Source organism: Typopeltis vanoorti, chromosome 2 (assembly GCF_054136105.1).
Source record: "Typopeltis vanoorti isolate ZY-2024b chromosome 2, IOZ_Tvanoo_1.0, whole genome shotgun sequence".
In the NCBI taxonomy this organism is placed as follows: Eukaryota; Metazoa; Arthropoda; class Arachnida; order Uropygi; family Thelyphonidae; genus Typopeltis; species Typopeltis vanoorti.
Genome location: NC_143550.1, coordinates 176,884,501 through 176,910,301, shown reverse-complemented (window position 1 = coordinate 176,910,301; position 25,801 = coordinate 176,884,501). Strand labels below are relative to the sequence as shown.

At 34.6% G+C, this 25,801-nt stretch overlaps 1 protein-coding gene across 1 annotated transcript in view; it reads right to left on the bottom strand.

Moving 5' to 3' along the window:
• Rme-8 (receptor mediated endocytosis 8) overlaps nt 1-25,801 on the bottom strand; it is a 1,025,705-nt gene that overhangs the window by 770,104 nt on the left and 229,800 nt on the right. Inside the window, exon 15 of the mRNA XM_090414028.1 lies at nt 9,945-10,052. Within this exon, the coding sequence (XP_090270154.1) occupies nt 9,945-10,052 (108 nt within the window). The remainder of the gene's footprint in view (nt 1-9,944; nt 10,053-25,801) is intronic.

The following is a 25,801-nucleotide window of genomic DNA, read 5'->3' as shown; positions in this document are numbered from 1 at the left end:
ATGCATTTTGGGGTGAAAAGATTAGCAGAGTATATTACATTGGTGGAACCATAGTCCAGGAGATTGATGAGGCTAGGGATTTGAGAGTGTTGGTGGACAGGGAGTTGAAGTTTAGGGGGCACATCGCAAAAGTGGCTAAATCAGCTCATCAAATCACTTGGTTGCTGAAAAATACTTTAACAAGCAGAGACAAACAAATTATTGTTCCTCTGTATCGAGCCTTAATAAAAACCCATCTAGACTACTGTGCCCAGATATGGGCGCCAGGGTTTCTTCTTGATGGGGAGGAGGGGGAGAGGATTCAGAGACGAGTGACCAAGGAATGAACCCAATGAGAACAGGTTGAAGATTTGTGGGTTGCAGAAATTAGTTGATAGGCAGAAAAAGGGGTGATATGATTGAGACATTCAAATTACTGAAGGGTTTCTATAAGATTAATTCAGAAGATATTTTTTAGAATAGGACTGGTGGTGGGAGTACTAGGGGCCATACATGGAAGCTGGGCAAGAATGTGGTCAGCAAGGGTGTTAGAGCTAGGATTTTTACTTGGAGAGTGGTGAATGAGTGGAATAAGCTGCCAAAGTCTGTTGTGGGTGCTATAACTGTGAATGAGTTCAAGGTGAGATATGATAGATACTGTGTGAATGTTGAATAGTTGTTCTTAACATGACGTTAGGGTCGCCCTCGATGAGTCTGTCGACTCCTTGGAGTTGCCCAAAATAATAATAATAATAATTATTAATATTAAAACAAGTGCAAGGTGTTGCACTGTGGAGTGCAGAAATATAAGGCTGTGTACATTATTAAAAATTAGGGAAACTATCACTGTATTATAGTAAAACTTCAGTTTGATATTTTAAAACAAAAATAAGACATTTCACTAGATGTTTCAACCTTAATATCAAGGTGATCATCTTGAGATACACATATTTACAAAGAAACAAGCTACATGATATGCTAAAGTCATAGTAATTTGGTCAACAGTTAAAACTAGTAGCCTGACCTCTGGTGGGAAAAACCCCTTACTACATCAAAGATAGAGTCCGGTTATTATTATCTATTTGGTTACAGATCATTAAGAGATATATTAAGCTGGATAGAAACATACTCTCACATAATTACTCACATAAATTAGAATAAAAGCAGTCTAGATGGTGGCCAATAAGAGCTGAAATTATTGCTACAAAATAAATAACGGAAAAAACTCACGTAGAAAGATTATTTAATAGTATAATTTTCACCTGTGTGTCACAGGCATTTTCAGTACATTAAGCTCAAAATTAAACACTAACTGACAATTCCAAAAAGCATCACCTAAGTAGCTGGTGTAAGATAACTAAAAAGGTCAATAACTTTCCTTAAAAAAAAAGTTAGGAAAGATTAGCTGATTTGTAAAGTACTGTCTCCCATAAAGGGGATAGACATAAGCCGTCGGATCTGTTTAAGTTAGGAGAATGAATAATCTATTAAATTAAATAATCTTTCTACATCAGTTTTTTCCGTTATTTATTTTGTATCGATATGTCTACTCATGGTATACCTATTTTAAAACTTACTGAAATTATTGCTTCGAGTCCTAAAGCAAGGATTTGCTGAAAAATTTGAACTTAAGTGGGCTGAATGTAAGCCATCCAAATTCTTGGAATTTTTATGCCACCATTATTGTTACGATTAGGATGATTGATCAAAATTCACAGGATTTTTTAAATTTGCATTCACACCAGGTTTGTACCATATGAAAGTCGAAACATCAATGGATTATTTCGGTTTATATTAAACTGAAGTTTTACTATAACACGGAAGTTGTTTCTATAATTTTTAATAATGAATGCTGATCACCATGTAACCATGAAGGAAAGGATAAAGCTGTGTACTATATTGATGGTGCTGTACTGCAGCAAGTGGATGAGATTCGAGATTTGAGAGTGATGGCTGACAGTAGACTTAAGTTTAAAGCATACTGCAAGTGTTGCAAAGGCTAGACATCGTAGTGCTGCTATGATAAGAAGGTGATTGTGCCATTGTATAAAGCACTGTCATGCCACACTTGGACTACTGCACTCAGATTTTGTTAAACTGGTTTTCAATTTGATGATGTGGAAACATTAGAGAGGGTCAAGAGACAAATGACTAAGACAATATCAACACTCTTGAATGTTGGCTACAGAGAGAAGTTGAAGGAATGTGGATTGCAGTCTGATGAATAGGAGGAAAAGAGGTGATATGATAAGAGATATTTAAGTTAGTGAGGGGATTTTATCAGATTAATCCAGAGGAGATTATAAAGAGTAGAAGACAAAAGGGAAAGAAGCAGAGGCCATCCCTGGTTCCCTATATGTGTGTGGAATATATGTTTTACGTGGAAAATTATGGGTGAAAACTAATGCATTACTGGAATATGTTGTTAATTCAGGGAATGTTAAGAATTTTAAGATTCTGTATGATAAATATGTTGTCAGTTGAATGAACCACCTTCCACAATAAGTCTGCCGACTTCATGGAGAGTGAAGTAATAATAATAATATAAGCATCAAAGATCTAACTGGATGCATACTCATTTAAAGTTATACTTTACATATCAAAATTATGCATCTGAAATACTTCATTTCATTAGAAAAGGAATTAAAATATTTATAAAAAAATTTAGGAATTTTTATCTTATAGATAAAAAATTAACTTTTTAAAGACAAAATAAGCATTTACCCATACACACTTAACGACTTAATCTTGTAATTAAATACTGTATATTACACTATATATATCTTTAAGATAAATGAACTGATTCCAGCTGTCCATCATTGGGTTTCTCTCTTCCCTGAATGATTCAATTTACCAACTGAAAGGCAGACTTTTATGCACCAGCTGTCTCGCTTTTCACTCTCTCCTTGTGTAGCTGGCAACATTTATAAACTAGCTGTTCATCACTAAATCGAAGTACAGTGAAGTACAGTGTAACTAAGACTAATAGCAGAGAAAGCTCGAAGAAAGAACAAAAAGATATACTACTGTTTTGTGAACTTCCAAAAAGCATTTGATAATATTGACCAAAATATAACACGGGCTGTCTTGGAATCCTATGGTGTGGACAATAAATTGATCCGGCTGCTGAAAGATATAAACAGCCAAGCACAAGCAAAAATCAGGATAGCAGGTGCGACTGGAGATTGGTTTGCCGCTAGTCAAGGCACAAGACAAGGGGACCCAATATCACCAATCATCTTCATCACACATCTGGGAAGAACACTAGATAAGATTAAAGAAGAAGGTGGAGGCATTTCAATAAATGGCATGAGAATAAACTACCTCTGCTTTGCAAATGACATCATCCTGATTGAAGAAGATGTAGCAAGGCTGGAACAGGCATTACAAACACTATACACAGAAGGAAAAAGATATGGACTAAATGTCAACTTTGAAAAAACTAAAACAATGATATTTGGACAACAGGAGTTACTGAACAGAGTTATGATAGACAGATTTCAACTGGAAAATGTAGAACACTTCACACGCATGACTTGGACCCCAAAAATTAGATAAAAATTAGAATAGCTAGAGCAACAACTATTTTAAAAGCCATAGACAAAATACGGAAGAGCCGAGCTATAAAGATGCAAACTAAACTGAGCATTGCGGAAATCTGTATCTTCAGCAGCATGCTCTATGGATGTGAGGCCTGGGTACTCCTGAGAGAATCTGAAAGGAGAATATTGACATTTGAGAGGAAGTGCTATAGAAAGATCTTGAGAATAAGCTGGATCCAGAGGGTGAACAATGAGGAAATCTACAGACAAATACAACCAAAAGAAAACCTGATACAGAAAATAATCAAAAGGAAACTACGTCTCTTTGGCCATATATGTAGAATGAACGATGAGAGGAAAATAAAAATGCTGCTATTTGGGACGATTGAAGGAAAGAACAAAAAAGGAAGACCAAACAGAGAATGGGGCGATGACACTGTCAAATGGTGCAGCAACTCTATACACAAACTGAGTCATCTTGCACAAAATAGAATACAATGGAAGAATCATATCAAGATGGCATCAGACACCTACGGGCGTTGGACCCCCAGTTGTTGATGATGTTCATCACTTGCTCCCACCTTCTCTGTGAGTGGAAGCAATTACAAAGTTAACTGACTGCTGAAGTTTTTTTCAAGTTGTTTTGGATCTTAATACCAAAGGCCACACATTCATGTCATTATGAAGATTTCAGGTAAGTGGAATTAATTTAAGCTATTGTAACATTTCAAAACTTAAATGTTAATCTGAATTTTCATTTTTATATCATCATCATAGTTTATTCACAATATGATACAATGTGAAAAGGGAAAAGAGATTTACATTAAAAATTAAAGATTGCAAATTATGGTTTTCCAAGTCTCTCTATCTTGAGCTAACCGGTAGATGTCAGATGGAGTTTTACAGTTCAGCCTACTGATGGTTTCACATATGTATTGCCAAAATTGTTTGCATAGTCTTCCTCTACTGTGATTGCCATCTTCTGTTTTGTGCAGGACAAGGGATTCCAAAAAAGGTGAGACTTCAGGATATCCAAGTTAATGTTCAATTTGTCTGAGTTGTAGTTTTTTGACTATATTGACAAGTGGTTCTTGCTTAGCCAGATTTAGTACAGCAGAGTTAGTGACATGGTCCATTCAAGTGTATCCAAGGATCAGTTTGAGACATGTAGTTCCAAAGGAGTTAATTATATCTGTAATTTTTTTGGTGCTTATTGTCCAGGTTTGAGAACCATACAAGAAGATGGATCTACTCATTGAATGGTATAGTCTTACTTTTGTCTTTAATAATATTAATGATGATTTCCAGATGGTGCAGAGTTTGTTATGGAAGACTAGAGCCAGCTGTTTACATTTTCTAATATCATTTTCTGTATTGCTGATGTATGATCCAAAACCTATTGAGAATACTTTTGGATGTTGATCTGCAGACCAACAAGTTTAGCCTGTGCCTCTAGGAGACTGAGACGTTTATGTGCATTTGTTGGTTCTGTATCAATAAGTACATCATCAGCAAAGCTAAGAACAGTTATTTGCATGGTGTCAGTGGATGTTCTAAATGTTAAAACCAAGATCTTCTCTGTTGATGGTATGGAAGATGTAGTCCAAGCATACCAAGAACAAATAAGGTGCTAGTACATCACCTTGCAGGACTTCTGCTGTCACCAGAAAGGATTCAGATGTTTCTGTTTTAAAGATTACTGTAGCATTATAATCTTGATAAGATGCAGAGATTGCTTGTATGATTTTTGAGGGCAGACCATAGAAGCCAAGTATTTTAAACATTGCTTTTCTATTAATGGAGTCAAAAGATTTTTTGAAGTCTATAAAGGTTAAAATGAGTAGTAAGTTTTTATTACATGAACCTTCTATGATTCTTTTGATGCAATGCATTTGTTCTATTGTACATTGTTTTTGTTTTTTTTTTTTTTTTTTTTTTTTTTTTTTTTTTTTTTTTTTTTTAGAAATCTAGCTTGGTTTTTTTCTTAAAAGGTATTGAATAAGGGTCTTTTCTAATGAGTATCATCCTATTGTAGATTTTAACAGTTTTAATAATATCATACTCTTCCATTTTTCCCATTGTTTGAATTTGTGCTTTTCATGACAGATGCCCCTTTTGTGTGCTATATAGTTCCTGTCAATTCTCTGCATTCAGTTATCATTGTACAATTTATAATAAAATTTTAATAATGCAATCATTTACGTTAATTTAAATGTCTTTACTTGTAAAATTTTTGTCTTAGTTTTTTCATAGCCATTTTCCAAGTGATAGTGTGCATATTACATGCACTACCAGCTGCAGAAGAATAGCTCCATCAGCATTAACAGATATGCAAAATAAATTACAATAAAATAATTTAGTTAAATTATTTTTAAACAGAAACAATGTTAATTACAAATTAAGGAACACATGAATGGTGAGTATTAGTATAACTTTTCAAATTGAGAAAGTTTTAGACAATCATTTTTGTTCAGGTTCGGGTTGTGAATGTATGCTTCAAAGCTTTTTTGGGTACAGGTCTTTCCAGAAGAAAATAACTTGTGCAACACTTTGGCTTTGTTTCACTGTATCCTGTGTTTTGTAGGCTTGCTAAACTGGATTTGTTGGGTTCTATAAGCAAAATGTATTTCTGGTGTTCTTCAAGAAGAATTTGTCTTCAAATAAAGACATTTAAATTAACATAAATGATTCTGTTATTAATGTTATGAATTCTTCCTCTTACATCTCAATGTTCAGAACAGGTCACTGTACAATTTTTTGCTATTTGTTTATTTACCTCTACTTACTTACCTTTACTTATTGCTCTTCAGTAAAAGATCATATTGTCTTGGCTGCAATATTGGACATTTGTTAGCTATAGCTAGTGAGGTTACACTACATCTAAAGCTTACTTAGAAGTCTGGAGTAACTTTGAAAAGTTACAAGTTTGATCTATACAGCAGGAATTCTAGATTAAGATAAAAAAATAAAAAAAAAAAGCCTGCAAATGGTACTAACAGCACTAATGATGTACTGTAGCTTTGTAACCATTAATGGATTAAGGATGGGAATCATATAAGCTTTTTTTTTTCTACTCACAGTGTGCATCATAAAATTGTAGTGGTAAAATTGTATATTACTGAATGCTCAATTACCATGACCCTCCCACATTTTTAAAAAAAAAAAACTCGTTTAATTGAATTTTTCTTAATGAAATAAAATGCTACATATAAAATTACTGCATAAAATGACTAGTTTTGTCCTTTCATTTTCAACTTGTAATACAAAACACAATACGTGAATAAACTTTCTATCACATTACTTCCATCAACTGCATTTTGAGCTAATAAAAGATGTCATATTCAGCCAATAATGGTGGAAATGAAAAAGTAAGAAAAGCTGGAGTCTCCATATTCACAGGATCTGTATTCGTGGATGTTTTTGCACTGACAGTTGTGAAATTGCACATCTTTAGTTTTGCAATGAGCATTAGGCTACATGTGCTTAAAATATTACTGTGTTTAGAGAAATACCCATATGTTTTAAATGATGTGCATCTAATGATAGAAAAATGTTCATGGAATGGTCAAGAAAGTGACGACTTTGAATGAGAAAGTGCAGATTCTAGATAAATGTTGAGAATGGCTCACACATGCAACTGTAAGCTGCATGTTTGGTATTAACATATGTATGGTACATAAGGAAAAAAGAAACTGAGATCAGAGAGGGCAGTGCAAACTGGTGGAATTCTTAGTGCTAAATACATGGCTCGTGTAAGTGATAAAATGGTTAAAAATAGAGAATGTTCATTTGGACCAAAGGGCAGCACAAGAAAAACTTGCCTGTGAACATTGGTATGATTTCAGTTAAGGTCCTTGTTCTTTATAACAGATTTAGCAGCAAATCCCTGTACCAGAAGCACTGCAGGAAGCATTGCCAGCAAAGGCTGTTTTCCAGAAATTCAAGAGGCATTATTCAATCCATAATGTAGAGATTATGGGCAAGTTTGCTTCAGCTGATCACAAGCTGATAAGGCCTACTCTGCACTACTCAAGAAGTTCATCAAGAAGAATGGATATAAACCGAAACAGGGGTTTTCAATGTTGATGAGACTGCATTATTCTGGAAGAAAATGCTTCAGCACACCTATATAGGTATCTTGAACAGAAGAAAGCTGAACCAGAAGACTCAATATCAGCAAACCCTGATTCGTCTCCAGCCTCTGAGACTTCTACTACTCACGAGTACTGAATCCTGTGGTGAACACCTTGGTGTATACCTATTTCTTAATTATGTAATAAAATTTTGATACATTATTTCCAAAATATGGGTTTGAAATATTATTGTAAAAAACACAACTAAAACCTCTTAAACACATTTAAACTTTTTTCTATTAATTATAAATGGTTGCAAATGAGGAACTGAAAAATGAAACTTATTTGTGCCCATGATCCCACAGAACATTCTCTGAGGCTGAATATGGACAAAGTTTTTTGAGCAATTAGAGAAAATAGCTGAAAAATAAAGATTGATCCTTGGATATCCAAACAGTAGAGTAAGAAATACATATCATATAGGAATGTTTGAGGAAATTCTAAGAGAAAAGAAAAATACTAATAATGACAGTTAAATACCTACTAGGTATCCATTAAAGATATGGACTATTCATTCCTACCACCACATTCCAACATACGCGCACAAAAAATTCACAACAAATAAGAGAAAGGTCTCATTTAGTATGTTGTTCTTGATAGCAATACCTTTATGCAGATTCAGGATACAAGAGTATATAATAGATCTGAAATAGGCAGTCATGACCATTTTCTTTTGAGCAGAATAAAATTGCCTTAGAAAACTGAAATATAAGATTTAGATCTTATATTTCAGTTTTCTAAGGCACTACTTGCATTAATCTACTGAAAATCTTCTAACTATAATGGAATCTGGACAGATAAGACTAATAAGAGAAAATTTGATAGAAAGTAATAATATAAACTCTTCCTGTAGTACTATCATAATATCCTTCACATATCCCTTTTTTGGTACATATCACGAATGTGTTCATTTATAGCAGCAGATCAGTGAAAAATTTACACAACTATTCTCTCCTCTAAAGCATGGTAACCTCCTCTAATGCAGCTAGCACATGTTACTGATGTACTGAGTACATTACGAAGTTGAAATGTATGCCTCTATTCAGCAAATGAAAATTTTGAATTGTGGGTTGTGACTTTTGCTAGAAAATTCAATTCGTTACCATGATGATTTTGAATTTTCTGAGTTTCTATGGATCGAGGTTAGAATTTTTTTTAATAGTATGTTATAATGGATTATTTCACTATAATGTTGTTCAACAGTGTGTATCTACTTTATTCCTACACTAGCCAAAATCTGCATAAAACATTCTATTTCAATTTCTTGCATCTGTGAAAGTAATTGTTCGTAGGAAGAACATTTTAAATGTTTTTTCCTTAAAACTATCTTTTATACAGCATTTATATTACATATAGTTAATTATAGTGTTTACTATTATATCACACACATATAAAGACAACAAAATATTGCTTTGTTATTTCACTTTCTTATCTGAGATTAAAGTATAAAACTGAAAATGTGGTTGGAGAGCAGAAGCTCTCTCCTACCAATTTATTAAATAACCAGTGTTGACTTTGGCCTAGTTTTATATATAAAAATCAAACATATATTGGTGGCAAAGACAATGTTGCTGCTTTCAGGTTTCTCCTAAACGAATGTGCATTACTAACGGCATGGATATGATAAGTAAAAGTCAATAACACTTTGAGCATGAAGTAAAATAGTTCATTAATACTGATAGTCTGAGCGGTTAGCCTAGTGGCTGTGCACTTCACAACCATATGCCTGGGAAAGGAGTGTAATAGGTTCGATTCCCATCGGAGACATGAAGAGCTCAAGAATCTTCCTCAGCCATAGCCAAGTTAGCCAGTCTTAGGCGAGGACAGCAGGGTTTTTTCCGCAGGTTTATCCTGGGGGTTTTCATCCTGCAAAGCAGGCAAACCAGCCTTGAGAACGCGATACTACAGGACATAGGGTACACCGGGGAGTAGGGCTGATCACCTTATCCTGTGAATGGTTTGAGGTGTGATGGTTAATAAACCCTCGACACCACAAGGTAAAAGAGGGTAAAAGGAAGATGAGATGAGATAATACTGATATGTTGCTCAATGAAGATACTGAGGAAAAGAATTGATGCAATGCAAGGTAATAATAGTTGTGAAATATGGTATAAATTGATTAGTATTTCAACAATGACAAACCTTTTAATCATCAAATAATAAAGCAAGGGATAAAACGGATTATATTCTTATAAAATGCAAAATTTCATTTTTACGACATCAATAAATTTATTTTTCTCAAAAAATCGTTTATTTTGTATACAGAAATATTCTATTATAAGAGACTTACCACATGAGAAACAAACATATCCAAAAGATCCTGTAGAAACTTCTTTGTTGAAAGTAATGAACTTTTGTTCAGCTGCTCTTGACGTAAATCATAATCATCATGCATAGGCTTGTGAATAAAAGCATTAGGACAATTACCATAAAAAACATGCATTTAACTCAAGTAACACTGCAAAGCATAAACAGAAAATTCTTATTAAAATGATCAATTTAGCTAAAAGTGGTTAGGCTATGAAATTCCAGAATATAATCCCTCTTGGACTGTAATAACGAAGTTTCTAATATATTACCAACTTTGTAGATTTATCAGTAGCAACCAAGCCTTTGTTGAAATTCTTTAAAAATCAATAAACCCAGGCTTTGTAATCCAAGTTCTTAAATTGTTAAGAACCTTTATATTAGATTTTCAACTGAAGACAAGTTAAACGTGTGGACAGACTTGTGTTTGTCGTACATGTTATTTATTTTTTAACGGTATATATTAGAACACAGAATAATAATTAAATAATTTATTAACTTATTGCTGATATTTCACTGGTGTTATAACCGGCATCTTCAGAGCACAAAACCACAGTTTGTCACAATACGCGAGACTATAACAACATGGTGTAAACAACGGACTAGTTAAACAAAATTGTAGCAGCAACACAAAGACTAGAGTCCTGACTTTGGCACCCTCTGCATTGTTTTTTTTTTCAGATAGAGGGTGCCAAAGTCAGGACTCTAGTCTTTGTGTTGCTGCTACAATTTTGTTTATAACCATTGTTTAAGAAGGTTTGACGTAGGTGAGAAAGTTCAGCAGTGAGAGCACTGTCATTGGAACAGATTGCTCTAGCTCTATGGGTTAGTGACATTGCTCTCACTGCTGAACTTTCTCACCTACGTCAAACCTTCTTAAACAATGGTTATAATCCCCGTAAAATAGATAACATACTAAATGCTACCCATAAATCCCCTCTATCTACCACAGAAGACTACAACAAAACAATCACCATCCCATACATTAAAGGCACATCTGAAAAGATATCTAGGGTGCTTAACAAACACCAAGTACGCACAGTATTTAAACCTTGTAAAAAATTAGCAACTCTCATCCGTTCACCCAAGGACAAATGCACTCCTTTATCACATCCTGGTGTGTATGAAGTGCCATGTTCTTGCCATCAAGCCTACTACGGATAGACAGGAAGAAATGTGGACATCCACCTCAGTGAACACAAAAAATATATCCGACACTTTCGCTATGGTAAGTCGGGTCTGGCAGACCATGCTCTGGATACCCCTGCACACAGGATCAATTGGAAAGAAACAAAAGTAATGCACAGAAGCTTCTACAAGTCAGAGAGGTTGTTCCTGGAATCAACAGAAGCCTTGAAACATACCCCAAACCTTAACAAGTATGGCTGTATAAATCTACCAAAGATTTGGGAGACAGTCATCCTAAGACCAAATTAATATCTATTACTTTTATTTTTTATCATTTGGACTACTATTTCAAAACTTGAATATATATATATATATATATATATATATATATTTTTTTTTTTTTTTTTTTTTTACCTAGATGGCACCATATTAGGACTTTAGTCTTGTGTTGCACGCTGCAATCACTTATACTGTCCCCACTGTTACACCGGATTGTGGTTGTCTTGCCTTTGTAACAAACTTTGTGTTGTGTGCTCTGAAGATGCTGGATATAAGACCGGCGAAATATTAGCCTTAAGTTAATAAATAGTTATTTGCTTAACCATCTGTGTTCTTTTATACCGTGAAACATATCATAACATGTCTGACGAACACATAAGCCCATCCACGCGTATGAAAACTAAAGATATTCTAGATGTGATTACTTTGAAAGACTTCTAAATGAAACAGCAGTATCAGCACAATGGTAGAAAACTTGCAACAGAAATGTAGTCAGGGATACATATCCATACTTGAAGTAGAAAAAGTTATCAAAAATTTGAAATGTGAAAAGGCAACTGGAGCAGATGAAATTGAGCCAGAAATGTTCTAACATGGTGGTATAAAAGTTTTACAATGGCTGCATTGCATAATTCAGAAGGCCTGGTTAGAGGTTCGAATTCCACTGGATTGGAGCAAAGCTCTCATAGTACCCATCTATAAAAAGGGAAAAAAAGCTGAATGTGACAATTACAGAGGTATTTTCCTACTAAGTGTTCCTGGTAAGATTTATGCAAGTATACTTGAGAAACAGCTAAGAAAAATTGTGGAAAGGAAACTTGTGAAGAATAGGCTGGATTCAATCCAAACAGAGGTTGTCAGGATCAGATTTTCACTTTAAGACAAAGAGATGAGAGATCTTGGGAATATAATAAAGATTTATATTTAAATTTCTGGATCTGGAAAAGCCATATGACAAAGTGCCAAGAGAAAAGGTCTTCAAAAAACTATGGTTATATGTGTAAATGGGACATTACATCAAACAATACATAGTCTCTATTTAAGCTGTAAGTCAGCAATTAGAATTGAAGGAGGTACAGGAAGATGGTTTGATGTCATATCAGGTGTGTGTCAAAGGTGCACATTATCTCCACTGTTGTTCATTATCTATATGGATCACATTATGAAGGAAAGTGGTATTAAATCCTATATCAAAATAGGTAATGTTAACTTAGCTCTTTATGTAAACGATGTTATACTTCTGAATAAATCCAGTACAAGTCTGGAAGATTTCCTGACTAAATTGAATAATTGTTGTATTAAATTTGGTATGAAAATCAGCAATAAAAAGACAAAGACAATGAAGATAGACAGAAATACTGAAAACATCAACCACATTGTGAATGGAGAACCTATAGAACATGTACAACATTGCTATTTAGGCATAATGTTTAATGAAGATGGTAAATTAAATATATGGAAATAGACAACAGAATTAGTACATTTGTTGTTTTAAGGATACTTGCGACATAAGACTGAATGATATAATCACGTAATCACAAGAAAGATATTTATTTAACCAAATATTTCGGTCTGGAAATAGCAGACCATCGTCTGCTATTTCTAGCTTGTATATTTTTTTAAACTGTTCTTGTAATACCACTGACGATGGTCTGCTATTTCCAGACCGAAATATTTGGTTAAATAAATATCTTTCTTGTGATTACGTGATTATATCATTCAGAATTAGTACAGCTCATATGATAGGAAATCAGCTGAATAAATTTATATAGAATCATCATAATCAAATTCCTGATATGTATTCCTCAAGGGGTGTACAGGATATGATAGCACTACATGAAAAACTTACATCATTACTGACTTCTTTTCTACAATTTTCCTCCAAATCAATCTGTTACCTGTCAAGACTCCAACATTATCAGATCTTATATTTCTATCTCCTAAGGTACTTTTTACTGTATCAATCCACCTATATTTTGGTCTTCCTTTGGGTCTTTTTCCTGCCAATCTTGCAGAGAACACTTGTTTTGCTAATCTTTCCTTTCCCATTCTGTTTAAATGATCATACCACCTGAGATTAGTTCTGTTAACAATGTTAAGTTCTTTCCTAATATCCTTGTTTTTAATATGTCACTGATGCCATCTGTTCATGCTCCTAATCTTTCTCAGAACTCTCATATCTGTGGAGTCTAGTCTTTGGTCAAGTATTTTATTTCTAATGCAATTCTCTCACATTCATAAATTAAAATTGGTTTGAACATGCCTTGTATACAGCTAATTTAGTGTTTTGACTAATTTTTCTCTTAGGGGTGCTTAAGGGTTAAAACTATATAACTGAGAGGAGACCTTCACATAGCATTTAAAGGAATTCGGAGAACCAACCAGGGCTTATGACCTAATGTCCAATCTTCACCTTCTTGTGGTGCGCCCTGTTAGGTATCTACCTGGATACTGAACGAATGAGGATGGGCTGGCAATTTGGGATTTAGCCAACCAAATTGCATTCTTATTTGCTTAAACCAAAATATGCTAATCAAAGACCGGAGACCACTGATATGAGAGTTCTGAGAAAGATTAGTGGAGTGAACAGATGACATTAATGGCAGTATCACATTAAAAAATAAGGATATTATGAAAGAACTTGCCACTGTTAGCAGAGCTAATCTCAAGTTGTATGGTCACTTAAATAAAAGACCCAGAAAAGACCAAGATGTAGATGGGTTGATACAGTAAAAAGTGCCTTAAAAGACAGAAATACAAGATCTGATAATATTGGAATCTTGAGAGATAACCAATTAATTTTGAGGAAAAGTTGATTGGAAGTTAGTAATGGTGTAAATTTTTCACATCATACTATCATAATTATCCTGTACACCCCCCCCCCCCATGAAGATACATATCAGGAATTTGATGACGATGATGATGGTTGCTAGAATCCTAAGGTATCATCAACTTACATCTACATATTGAAACAAATCTACAAGAGCAAGAGAGAGTAACAAACTACAATAATGGAGATTTACTCATAGATTTATTACAAAAATAATCAACTTCTACATGTGTTACTATCTACATATAGCTTTGACAGGAAGATAAATGTACTGAAGAATATACAAAAAAAAAAAAAAAAAAATCTGAACATTAGTAATAAAATTCCTCGCATGCATCAACTGACATACAATATACAGATTTCTAAATTTCTTCCAGTCTGTCTAATATAAGCTTTGCCATATATTACAAGAAATGTTACTCTAGGTTATTAAAAAAAAATGCTGTTTTTTTCTTTTTAAAATGTCAAAAATTCTGCACAATGTGAACAGGTTTAAAAGCAGTTCTAATAGTGACTTGTTTCAGAAATTCACTAAACTCTGCCAATGTAGGATAAGGAAATGGAACCATTATGATATATTTCTGAATCGTACCAGATAAGAGCGATTTATTTTTATTTTGCAGAGCAATTTTGAAGAAATTGGTGGAAAAAGAAGAATAAGTTCATCTTTCTTTTTTGTTTCATCTTCACTATTTTTGCTGAGGATGATTAAAGGAGCCAGGGTGGAAATATCATCCAATATAGGTTTGACTTCCTAGAGACTTTCCAATGATCTCTCTCTGTGTGCATTTAATCAGAACTTCTCTAAAAATAGAAGTCGATAATAATTTTCAATTTATGGTGAAATGTGAAGAAAAGAAACTGTCAGTCAGGTGGATCAAATCTCTTTATCTCTTTATCTCTTTCTATACTCCCAAATTTTTCCTTTATGAACAATGTTACCAGTTTAGGTTTCTTTTTTCTAGATCTCTTATCTGGTCTCTTCACCTTTTCAGCTAATCTCTCTCTCTCTCTCTCTCTCTCTCTCTCTCTCTCTCTCTCTCTCCATATATATATATATATATATATATATATATAAATGAGCCAATTATTATTATGGAATTGAGTGCATAATATGATTCTTGAGAAGCTTGAATAAATATTTAGAGAAGATATCTGCTTTATTTATGTATTTGTGGTATATCATACAATCTGGGAGTGATAGTAGGATGTCATGATTAAAGTTTTTTTTTTTTTTTTTTCAAGTCTGAGAAACCAATTGTGCATGAAATAAAATTTTTAGTCTTAATATGTTATGAACAATTGATGAACAGCAAACAGATGGCTGCAGTCACTCTACAAGACAGGACCATCACTAGAGATAGATATGTAATAGCAAAAAGAATTGAAGAATTCTACTCAATATTAATTCTACTTAATTTAATTCATCATCCTGGTATAATACCAGGATGATGAATTAAATGAAGAAGAAGACAACTAAAACATAGCTGAAATACCACAGATTCTACCAGAAGAAGTTATGCAGAGCATCCAAAGCTTCCAAAATGGGAAAGCTGCAGGTGAGGATGGAGTCATAGCTGAACTTCTAAAAACAGGTGGAGAAATAATCTACGAACTCTTAGCAAAACTATTTACTTTATGCCTGAAGAAAAATGATGTACCAACAACATGGAAGAAGGCTACCCTAATTCTGATACATAAAAAAGGTGAGATAGAAGACTTGACGAACTACCGACCTATCAGTCTACTATCAGTGGTCTACAAAGTGTTTACAAAAGTCTTAGCTAACAGACTTTGTGCGACTCTGGACCTAGCACAACCAAAAGAACAGGCAGCCTTTCGAAGGGGATTTAGTACAATGGACCATATTCAAGTTGTACAGCAGGTTATTGAACGGTGTAATGAATATCAATTACCACTATGTCTTCATTTTATTGACTATGAGAAAGCCTTTGATTAACTTAAAACTTGTGCAATACTTAAAGCATTACGAAACCAACAAGCCCTACATCAGAACCAACGAATCAGCATACACCAATGCCACAGCAATAATTCATTTCAATGGAAACATCTCTACTGTGGGAATACAGAAAGGTATAAGACAAAGTGACAGCAGGTTATTGAACGGTGTAATGAATATCAATTACCACAATGTCTTCGTTTTATTGACTATGAGAAAGCCTTTGATTCACTTAAAACTTGTGCAATACTTAAAGCATTACGAAACCAACAAGCCCTACATCAGAACCAACGAATCAGCATACACCAATGCCACAGCAATAATTCATTTCAATGGAAACATCTCTAGTGTGGGAATACAGAAAGGTATAAGACAAAGTGACACAATATCTCCAAAATTATTCACAGCGTGCCTAGAAGAAATATTCAAACTTCTTGATTGGGAAGGGAAAGGTCTGAAGATAAATGGAAGATATTTAAGCCATTTATGCTTTGCAGATGACATAGTTATCTTTACTTCAATTGCACATGAATTACAGACTTGTATCCATGAGCTCCAAACTGCTAGCAAAACAGCTGGCCTAAAGATAAACCTAAAGAAGACCCAAGTGATGTTCAATACTTATGTCCAACCAGAAATAATAAAAATCAATAATGAGGAAATTAAGCAGATCATTACATATAACTTAGACAACAGGTATCAATGGAACAAAATATCATGGATGAAATTAAAAGGCGTGCGATGCTTGGGTGGAAAGCATTTGGAAAATTACATTCAATATTCAAAAGCAAACTACCATTATGCCTGAAAAGAAACGTTTTTATCCAGTATATTCTTCCTATACTGACATATGGCTGTGAAACATGGACAATGAATGCAAAGGAAATTCAAAAATTAAGAACAACACAATGTAGTATGGAAAGAAGTATGCTTGGTATCACAAGATTGGATCACAAAAGGAATGCATGGATAAGAAATCAAACCAAAGTCTCTGACATCATAGGAAGAGTGAAACATCTGAAGTAGCAATGGGCTGGGCATATTGCCCAAAGACAAGATCAGCGATGGACAAAAGTACTGGACTGGATTCCATTAGAGGAAAAACGATCCGATGCCGACCTAAATCACGGTGGAGTGATAATATCAGATTTGCAGGAGCGACATGGAAAAGGAGAGCCATGGACAGAGAGTGCTGGGGTAATCGTGAAAAGGCCTTCATCCAGCAGTGGATCGATAATGATGATGTTATGAACAAGTAATCACATTCTGTTTCTAGATAAATTGAGGGAGTGCAACAGCATACATGAGATTATGTCATCATAATCAGCGTTATTTAAGATAACGATACCATGTTCATTATCTGCTTTGAAGATAATTATATATCTTGATTATTATGCAAATTTTTAAGAGCTTTCATTTCCAGTAAGATAACAGTGCTTCTTGAGAAATGAGTTGCAATAAAGAGAACACAGTAATTAGTCCGTTGTTTACAGCATCTGCTTAAAAAAAAACTACACCAGCCGTGACATCTACTTTTAGAATGTTGCTGAAGTAATTGTATATCCAAAACCTTTATTTAAAAAATGAAATTTTCTGTATGATTAAGTTTGTAATTTATAAACTTAATTTCAACTTAGAGAGACATTTACAACTTTCTCTATAGGTAAGGTACAGTATGGAATACTATACCTTACTATACCATACATTTTCCTTTCTTTTAGTGTTACGCGGTAATCAGCATTCATTTTAGAAATTATGGACTTTACAACCGTGTTATAAATAACTATTTCAATTTCCCGTTTCGACCTTCATATTAAGGTCATCATCTGAAGTATACTCAAATATACAAGGACAAGCTGAGTTACATTTTACACAGTATGCTAAAGACACAATTATTTGATCAATGATTATTTTACTGGTGAAATCCCTCCAGTGAAAATATAATATATAAAAAAAGAAATAAATAAAAATACAAATAAAATTAAAAAATTAATTATTTAGGAACTACAACAAGCTATATTCTATTTATCATCATCAAATTCCTGCCATGTACCCTCAAGGGGTGTACAAGATATGACAGTACTACATGAAAAAATTACATCATTACTAAATTCCTATCTACAATTTTCCTCCAAATCAGTCTGTTACTTGTCAAGACTCCAACATTATCAGATCTTATATTTCTATCGTCTAAGGCACTTTGTACCGTATCAATCCACCTATATCTTGGTCTTCCTCTGTTGTTTTCCTGCCAACCTGGCAGAGAACACTTGTTTTGCTAATCTTTCCTCTCCCATTCTATTTAAGTGACCATACCACCTGAGATTAGCTCTGCTAATGCATTCCTGGATGCTGACAATGTCAGGTTCTATCCTAATATCCTCATTTTTAATATGATATTGCCATTGATGCCATCTGTTCAAGCCTCTAATCTTTCTCAGGACTCTCATATCTACGGTCTCTAGCCTTTGGTCAAGTGTTTTACTTCTGACCCAGCTCTCAAATCCATAAGTTAAAACTGGTTTAAACACTGCCTTGTATACAGCTAATTTAGTGATCCGACTAATTTCTCTCTTATTCCATATGAATTTATTCAATTGACTTCCCACCATACCAGCTTTGCTAATTCTGTTGTCTATTTCTATATTGAATTTACCATCTTCAGTAAAAATTGTGCCTAAGTAGCTGAAATGTTTTACTTGTTCCACAGCTTCTCCATTCACAACACAGTTGACATTTTCAATGATTCTGCCTATTTTCATTGATTTTGTCTTTTTATTGCTGACCTTCATCCCATATCTATTACAACAGCTATTCAATTTAGTCAGAGAATCTTGCAGACTTGTAGCGGATTTATTTAGAAGTATAACATCATGCGCATAAAGCAAAGAGCTGACATTAACATCTCCAATTTTGATATCTGGTTAAATACCACTTTCCTTCATAATGTGATCCATATAGATAATGAATAACAGAGGGGATAATGTACATCCTTGTCTCACACCAGATTTAACATTAAACCATCTTCCTGTACTTCCTTCAATTCTAACTGCTGAATTACAACTCAAATAAAGACTAAGTATTGCTTGATACAATGCCCCATTGACACCATATAACTGCAGCGTATTGAATAGCTTCTCTCTTGGCACCTTGTCATATGCCTTTTCCAAATCGACAAAACTCAAATACAGATCTTTGTTATATTCCCATGATTTCTCCACTATTTGTCGTAAAGTGAAGATCTGATCCTGACAGCCTCTATTTGGCCTGAATCCAGCTTGTTCTTCCACAATTCTTCTCAACCGTTTCTCAAGTATACTTGCATAGATCTTGCCAGGAACACTCAGTAGGGAAATACGTCTGTAATTCTCACATTCAGTTTTATTTCCCTTTTTATATATGGGTACTATGAGAGCTCTACTCCAATCATCGGGAATTCGTCCCTCTGTCCAGATTTTCTGAACTATGCAGTGCAGCCACTGTAAGACTTTTATACCACCATACTTCAGCATTTCTGGTCGAATATCATCTACTCCTGCTGCCTTTCCACATTTCAAGTTATTGATGGCTTTTTCTACTTCAAGTATGGATATGTATTCCTGACTGCATGCCTGGTCAGTGTTTTTTTATCACTATGCTGTCATCACTGCTTGTTTCATTTAGCAGTTTTTCAAAGTAATTACTCCAAACTTCAAGGATATCTTTTTTCCTGTTTTCATGTCACCTTTATCATCTCTAACTCCTTTTACAGCCCTCTTTCCTCCATTCCTAAGCTTCAACAACCTCCAGAATATTTTGCCACCTTCTTGATATTTATTTTCTATATTCTTGCCAAAATCCTCCCATGACTTTTGTTTAGCTCGTTTTACACACTGTTTAGCTTTCTTACATTTGTCTCTGTACACATCTGTAAGAGTAAAAGCTGACTTATTTGCCAGGAACTTTTGATATGTTTTCTTCTTTTCCTTCACTGCCTCTTTAACTTCCTGTGTCCACCAGGGAGTTCTGATTTTTTTTATCCTTGCACACAACCTCACCACATGCCTCTCTGGCAGAATCAATCAATGTTTTCTTCTGAGTTTGCCACTGAATCTCCAAGGTTTGATTCCTGTTCTCAAACTCTTTTATTTTATTTTCAATAATCTTTCTGTATTTTAGTCTACAGTTCACATCTGAGAGCTGCTCAACTTTTATTCGTTTTAAAACTTTCTTACATGTTATTCTTTTCAATATGAAATTCAATTTTATCCTGCTCAAGACTAAATAGTGATCACTTCCAATTTCAAATCCTCTGTACACTCGGGTATCCTGCACCAGGGAGAAAACATCACTATCAACAATAACATAGTCAATGAGACTTTTCTTATTCCTTGCTTCTTCTCTCCCTGTGAATTTGTGCACATTTTTATGTTGGAAAATGGTGTTAGTAATAACCAGTCCATGTCGTGAGCAGAAATCCAACAGATATTTGCCATTATTATTAGCTTTGCTCTTTTCTCCAAATTTTCCCAAATCATTTTCATATGTCTGACAATCACTTCCTACTCTGCTATTTAGATCCCCAACAAGGACCAACTTTTCCTTTTTCATTGTGTCAGTTGCTTTTTCTAAAGCCTCAAAGAATTCCTCCACTTCTACCTTAGTAGAACCTTCTGTGGGACCATAGGCACAAATAAGTCTCATTGTCCAGTTCCCCATTCTCATATTTTCCCACATTACTCTACTTGAGACTGACTGCCATTCAAGAAGATTAGCCTCATATTTTGTGTTGAATACTATGGCTACTCCTTCTTTTCCTTGATTGTCATTGCCTGAATATAACATTTTGTATTTATTGCTCAGAAAGATCTCACCAGTTTTGGTCTTTTTTGTTTCAGTCACCCCTATTATGTCGATCTGGTACTTATCTAATTCCTCAGCTAGCTCCATTTCTTTGCCATTCAGGCCTCTTACGTTGATAGTACCGATCTTTAACTCTGGTGATGTTGAGTTGGGGTTTGTTTTCAGATTTGTTCCAGTAGCTGACTTTTCGCTGTTCGCCCTGGTTTCCTGGCGAAAACAACAGGGGCCTTGTTTAACCGGGCAACGCCCCAGCCGGCATGAAATTTCGTCATGTTGTACCATCATTTTTTATTTTTGTTTAACCAATAAGAATACAATTTGGTCGGCTAAATCCCAAATTGCCAGCCTATCTTCGTTCGTTCAGTATCAAAGTAGATACCCAACAGGGTGCACCACGAGAAGGTGAGGATTGGACATTAGGTCAGAAGCCCTGGTCGGTTCTCCGCATTCCTTTAAAGGCTATGTGGAGGTCTCTTCTCAGTTATACAGCTTTGACCCTTAAGCACCCCATATTCTATTTAAGATAATATTAAAGAAACATTCTTTCAATAGATAATATTCTTACAGTAACAATGATGTCCTAATTTAACAAGACAAATGTTATATTAGATTTAAGATTCTGGATTATCTACAGTCCTGTTTACAGTTAACTCTTAGGGAGAATACATTCACCTCTCCCCTCAACAATATGGTGTCATAAAAAACACTAACCCATAAAGATTATAACATTTGTTCCAATGAGACCTCTCTTGCAACAGAACTAAATCATGTGCACACCACTTTTCTGTCTAATGGCTACAGTTCCCACAATATCAAAAAAATAATCAATCCTTTCCCCCAATCCACAATCTTCTTTTAGAAAGATTTTAGTAATGCTATCACCATCCTCTATGTCCAAAGCACATCAGAAAAAATATCCTTAATGAATCTTAAAGAAATACAATCTTTACGACACTTTCCCACTTAAAACTAGCTATCCTTATCAACAACTCTCTCCCCTTTCAGTTCCAGGTATATATAGAGCTCTTTGTTCCTGCAAGTTGGCCTACTATGGTCAGACAGGAAGATCGGCTACCATCCGAATGGAAGAACATAAAAAAGACATCTGAAGCCATGCCTGTGGTCAATCTGGCTATATAGACTATGCTTTGAATAGAGCTCTCAGAATCAATTGAAAAAAGACCATCATGCTCCATCACACTAAATTTAGAAGAGAAAGACCATTTTTAGAATCTGCTGCTGCTCTTAAAAATCTGTCTAATTTAAATAAATATGCATGAAACTTTGAAAAATACGGGAAATACTAATATTTCAAAATCCTAGTTTACATCCTAGGTCATCGACAAGATGTCCATAGAGGGTGCCCCTAGGGCTGTGGTCAAACATTTTGGGACCTGAGGTGCTAGAGTCTAGCACCTCAGGCCCCAAAGTTTTAAGGAGATTTACAGTACATCAGGGAAATATAAATCCTAAGAAAGATATTATCAATTTAAGACTCAGCAAAAAAATAAATTTCAAACAAACAGGCAAGACCCTACTAAATAATAAGTATAGGCTGCTATATTCAGGCAATAACAATCAAGGAAAGAATAACAATTACATTCATACCAAACATGAAGATAAACTTTTTGATTAGAAGCAATTTACAGTAGAGTTTGAGGGCAAACAACAAAATGGGATTGTGGACAATGAAACTTTTGTGCCTATGGTCGAATAGAAGATTCATGTTTATGATGAACTTGTGCACACCTTTATGTTGTGCTAAGTTCACAGAGAGAGAGAAAAAAAAAAGAATCTTCATTCACTATCATATTGTTCATAGGGATATCTTCATACTGGTTCAGGATACAAGAGTATACAGAGGAGTTTAAAGTAGAAGTGGCCATCACTTAGTTTTAAGTAGAATAAAAAATTAATATTACATTGAAAAGAACAATATGTAAGAAAGTTATAAAAAAAGGATGAAAGTTGAGCAGCAATTTACAAGTAAACCATACTCAGCTACTCAGCTATAAAAACATTATGCAAGAAAAAAATTAAATAGCTTGAAAACAAGAACCAATAATTGGAATCCACAGGCAAACAAACACTGAAAACAATGAGTGATTCATCTAGAAAGGCATATGGTGAAGTTCATCAGGGATAAAAAAATAAAAATAAAAATAAGAATGTCATGTTGGACTCAGGAAATTAAAGCATTCCTGGAAAAGAAGGCATACCAAAATATCCAGGCAAATAAGTCAGCAGATGCCCTAAAAGAACACAGAAAAACAGCTAAGAGAGCAAAAAGCTATGTGTAAAAGTAAAGTCATGAGAGGACTTCAGTATGAATATATAAATATATATCAGGAAACTGGGAAATGTTGAAAAGGCATAGACATGAATGAAAGAACTGCAAAAGGAATCAAAGATGATATGAAAAGTGAAGATAAGGATATTCTGGGATGTCTGGAATAATTACTTTGAAAGACAGATGAAACAAGTAGTGAAAGAACAGTAGAACAAAATATTCAAGAGCAATGCAAACAGGAGTACATATCAATACATGACGTAGCAAAAGCTATCAAAAGCCTGAAATGTGGAAAAATAACTGGGAGTAGATGATATTCGACTAGAAAGACAAAAATTTTGTCAGTTCAAAAACGTAAAGGCATGCACTTTGGTGTGATGAGATCACGTCATTATAATACTAAATAATTATGGAAGTCACTTACATAAAATTGTTTATTTATACCATTTTGAAAATGGCTATGAAATATAGCCAAAAATTCTACAAATAAACAATTTTTTGTGTGTGAATTCTGTAATTATTCAGTATCAGAATGACTTCCACTTACGTGATTTTCAAATCTAATATCATATTAGGATACAATCTGGTCTGAAACAAAATATACAGTTGGTTGTCGCTATAGTCTAGGAAGTTCCACAGATGATCTAGAAGACATGCATCACCAAATTAGCACAATGAGTAAGGTCGAGTGATTACTATTGGGGAATTCAACTATGGAGATACAGACTGTAAGAAAGATCACATGGCAAGAAGGAAATGGAATTTATACACCTACTAAGAGATAATTACTTAAGGCAGCATGCGATGGAGGGGGACTAGGGATGAGAGGGTATTAGACATGGTAATAGGATCAGAAGAGCTATCCATTACCAAGCAGACAACATTGCCTCCAATTGGTGAAAGTGATCATGAGGTTTTGAGTTGGGAGACTGTACAACATAATATTCTGCCAAGAAGGGGGTATTATATGTGGAACTACCAGATAAGTGATTATGACAAGCTTAAGAAGAAGCTTAAATCTGCCATGGCATAAAACAATGCAGGGCAAGGATGTTAGTAGTGCACGGGATATAGTTGAGGGTCATCTAGAGAAAGCAGTATTAAATTGTATACCTAGGGTAAGGAAGAAAAAAATTATGTGAAAGGTATATAAAGAGAAAGGTGACCGGCAATCTCATGAAAAATACAAGGCTCGGACAAGAAAGGTGCCTCGCATGCAAACAAGTCAAAATCAGATTATGAGGAGAATCTAGCCAAGCAGGCCAAAGGAAATCCCAAAGAGTTCTTTTGTTGTGGCAAGTAAGAGGCAGAATGACTATGAAAGATTAATAATGAGTGATGATGGTTACGAGGAGCCAGAAGTGGATAAAGCAGTCGAGTTACTGACTGACCACTTTGCAAAGGTATATCATCCTAGTGAGGTTACTGCTTTAACCTATGTGACATATACTACTGTGGGAACAAAGGTGGATGAATTAGAGGTTCTTATAATATTGGAGAATTTCAGTGTAAATACAGGTGTGGCATTAGATGGGATAATAGTTAGGATTTTGCAAGAATGTGCAAGGGAACTTACAATGTCTTTAACTAAGCATTCTATTTTAAGTCTCAGCTCTGGTAGAATTCCAAGGGAGTGGAAGAGGACAAAATAATTCCCTTGCATGAGGAGGTTCTAAGACACTCTGTAGCAAATTACAGACCAATGAGTTTCTGAGGCATGGTGGTAAAAATACTGGAAAAATTGGTCAAAAAGAGAATTCAAACATGAGTATCTAAAAATATGATACTGTATGCGGGCCAACATGGCTTTATGAAGGGTCGGTCATACAGTAGTAATTTACTAACTTTTTAAAATAGAGTAACAGCTAGGTTGGATAAAAGAAATAGCTGCACGATGGCTTTGCTGGATTTTGCAAAGGAATTTGATATAAATTCCTTTGAAAATACAAATTAGAACAAATAGGGATGAATATAACACTGGTTAAGTAAAACTACCAGAAAGATATCAAAAAGTGGTATTTAAAAGCAGAATTGAGATGAAAGCAGGTGACTAGTGATGTGCTGCAAGGTTCAGTGATGGGACCATTACTGTTTAATTTATACATAAATGATATAGAGAAAAAAAAAAGGGGGAGGGTGCTAAAGAGTCAAAGCTGTATAACTGAGAGGAGACCTCCACATAGCATTTAAAGGAAAGAACAGAACTGACCAGGGCTTCTGACCTAATGTCCAATCCTCACCGTCTCATGGTGCACCCTGTTAGGTATCTACTTGGATACTGAACAAACGAGGATGGGCTAGCAAGGGATTTAGCCGAACAAATTGCATTCTTATTGGCTTAAACAAGAAAATTAAATGATGGTACAACATAACAGATTTTCAAGCCGGCTGGGGCATCACCGGGAAAAACAAGCCCCCCCCCCCCAGTTGTTTTCACCAGCAAACCAGGGGCTAACAGCAAAAAGTCAACTCAGGAACAAACCCTAAAACACACACCTCATCATAATATCA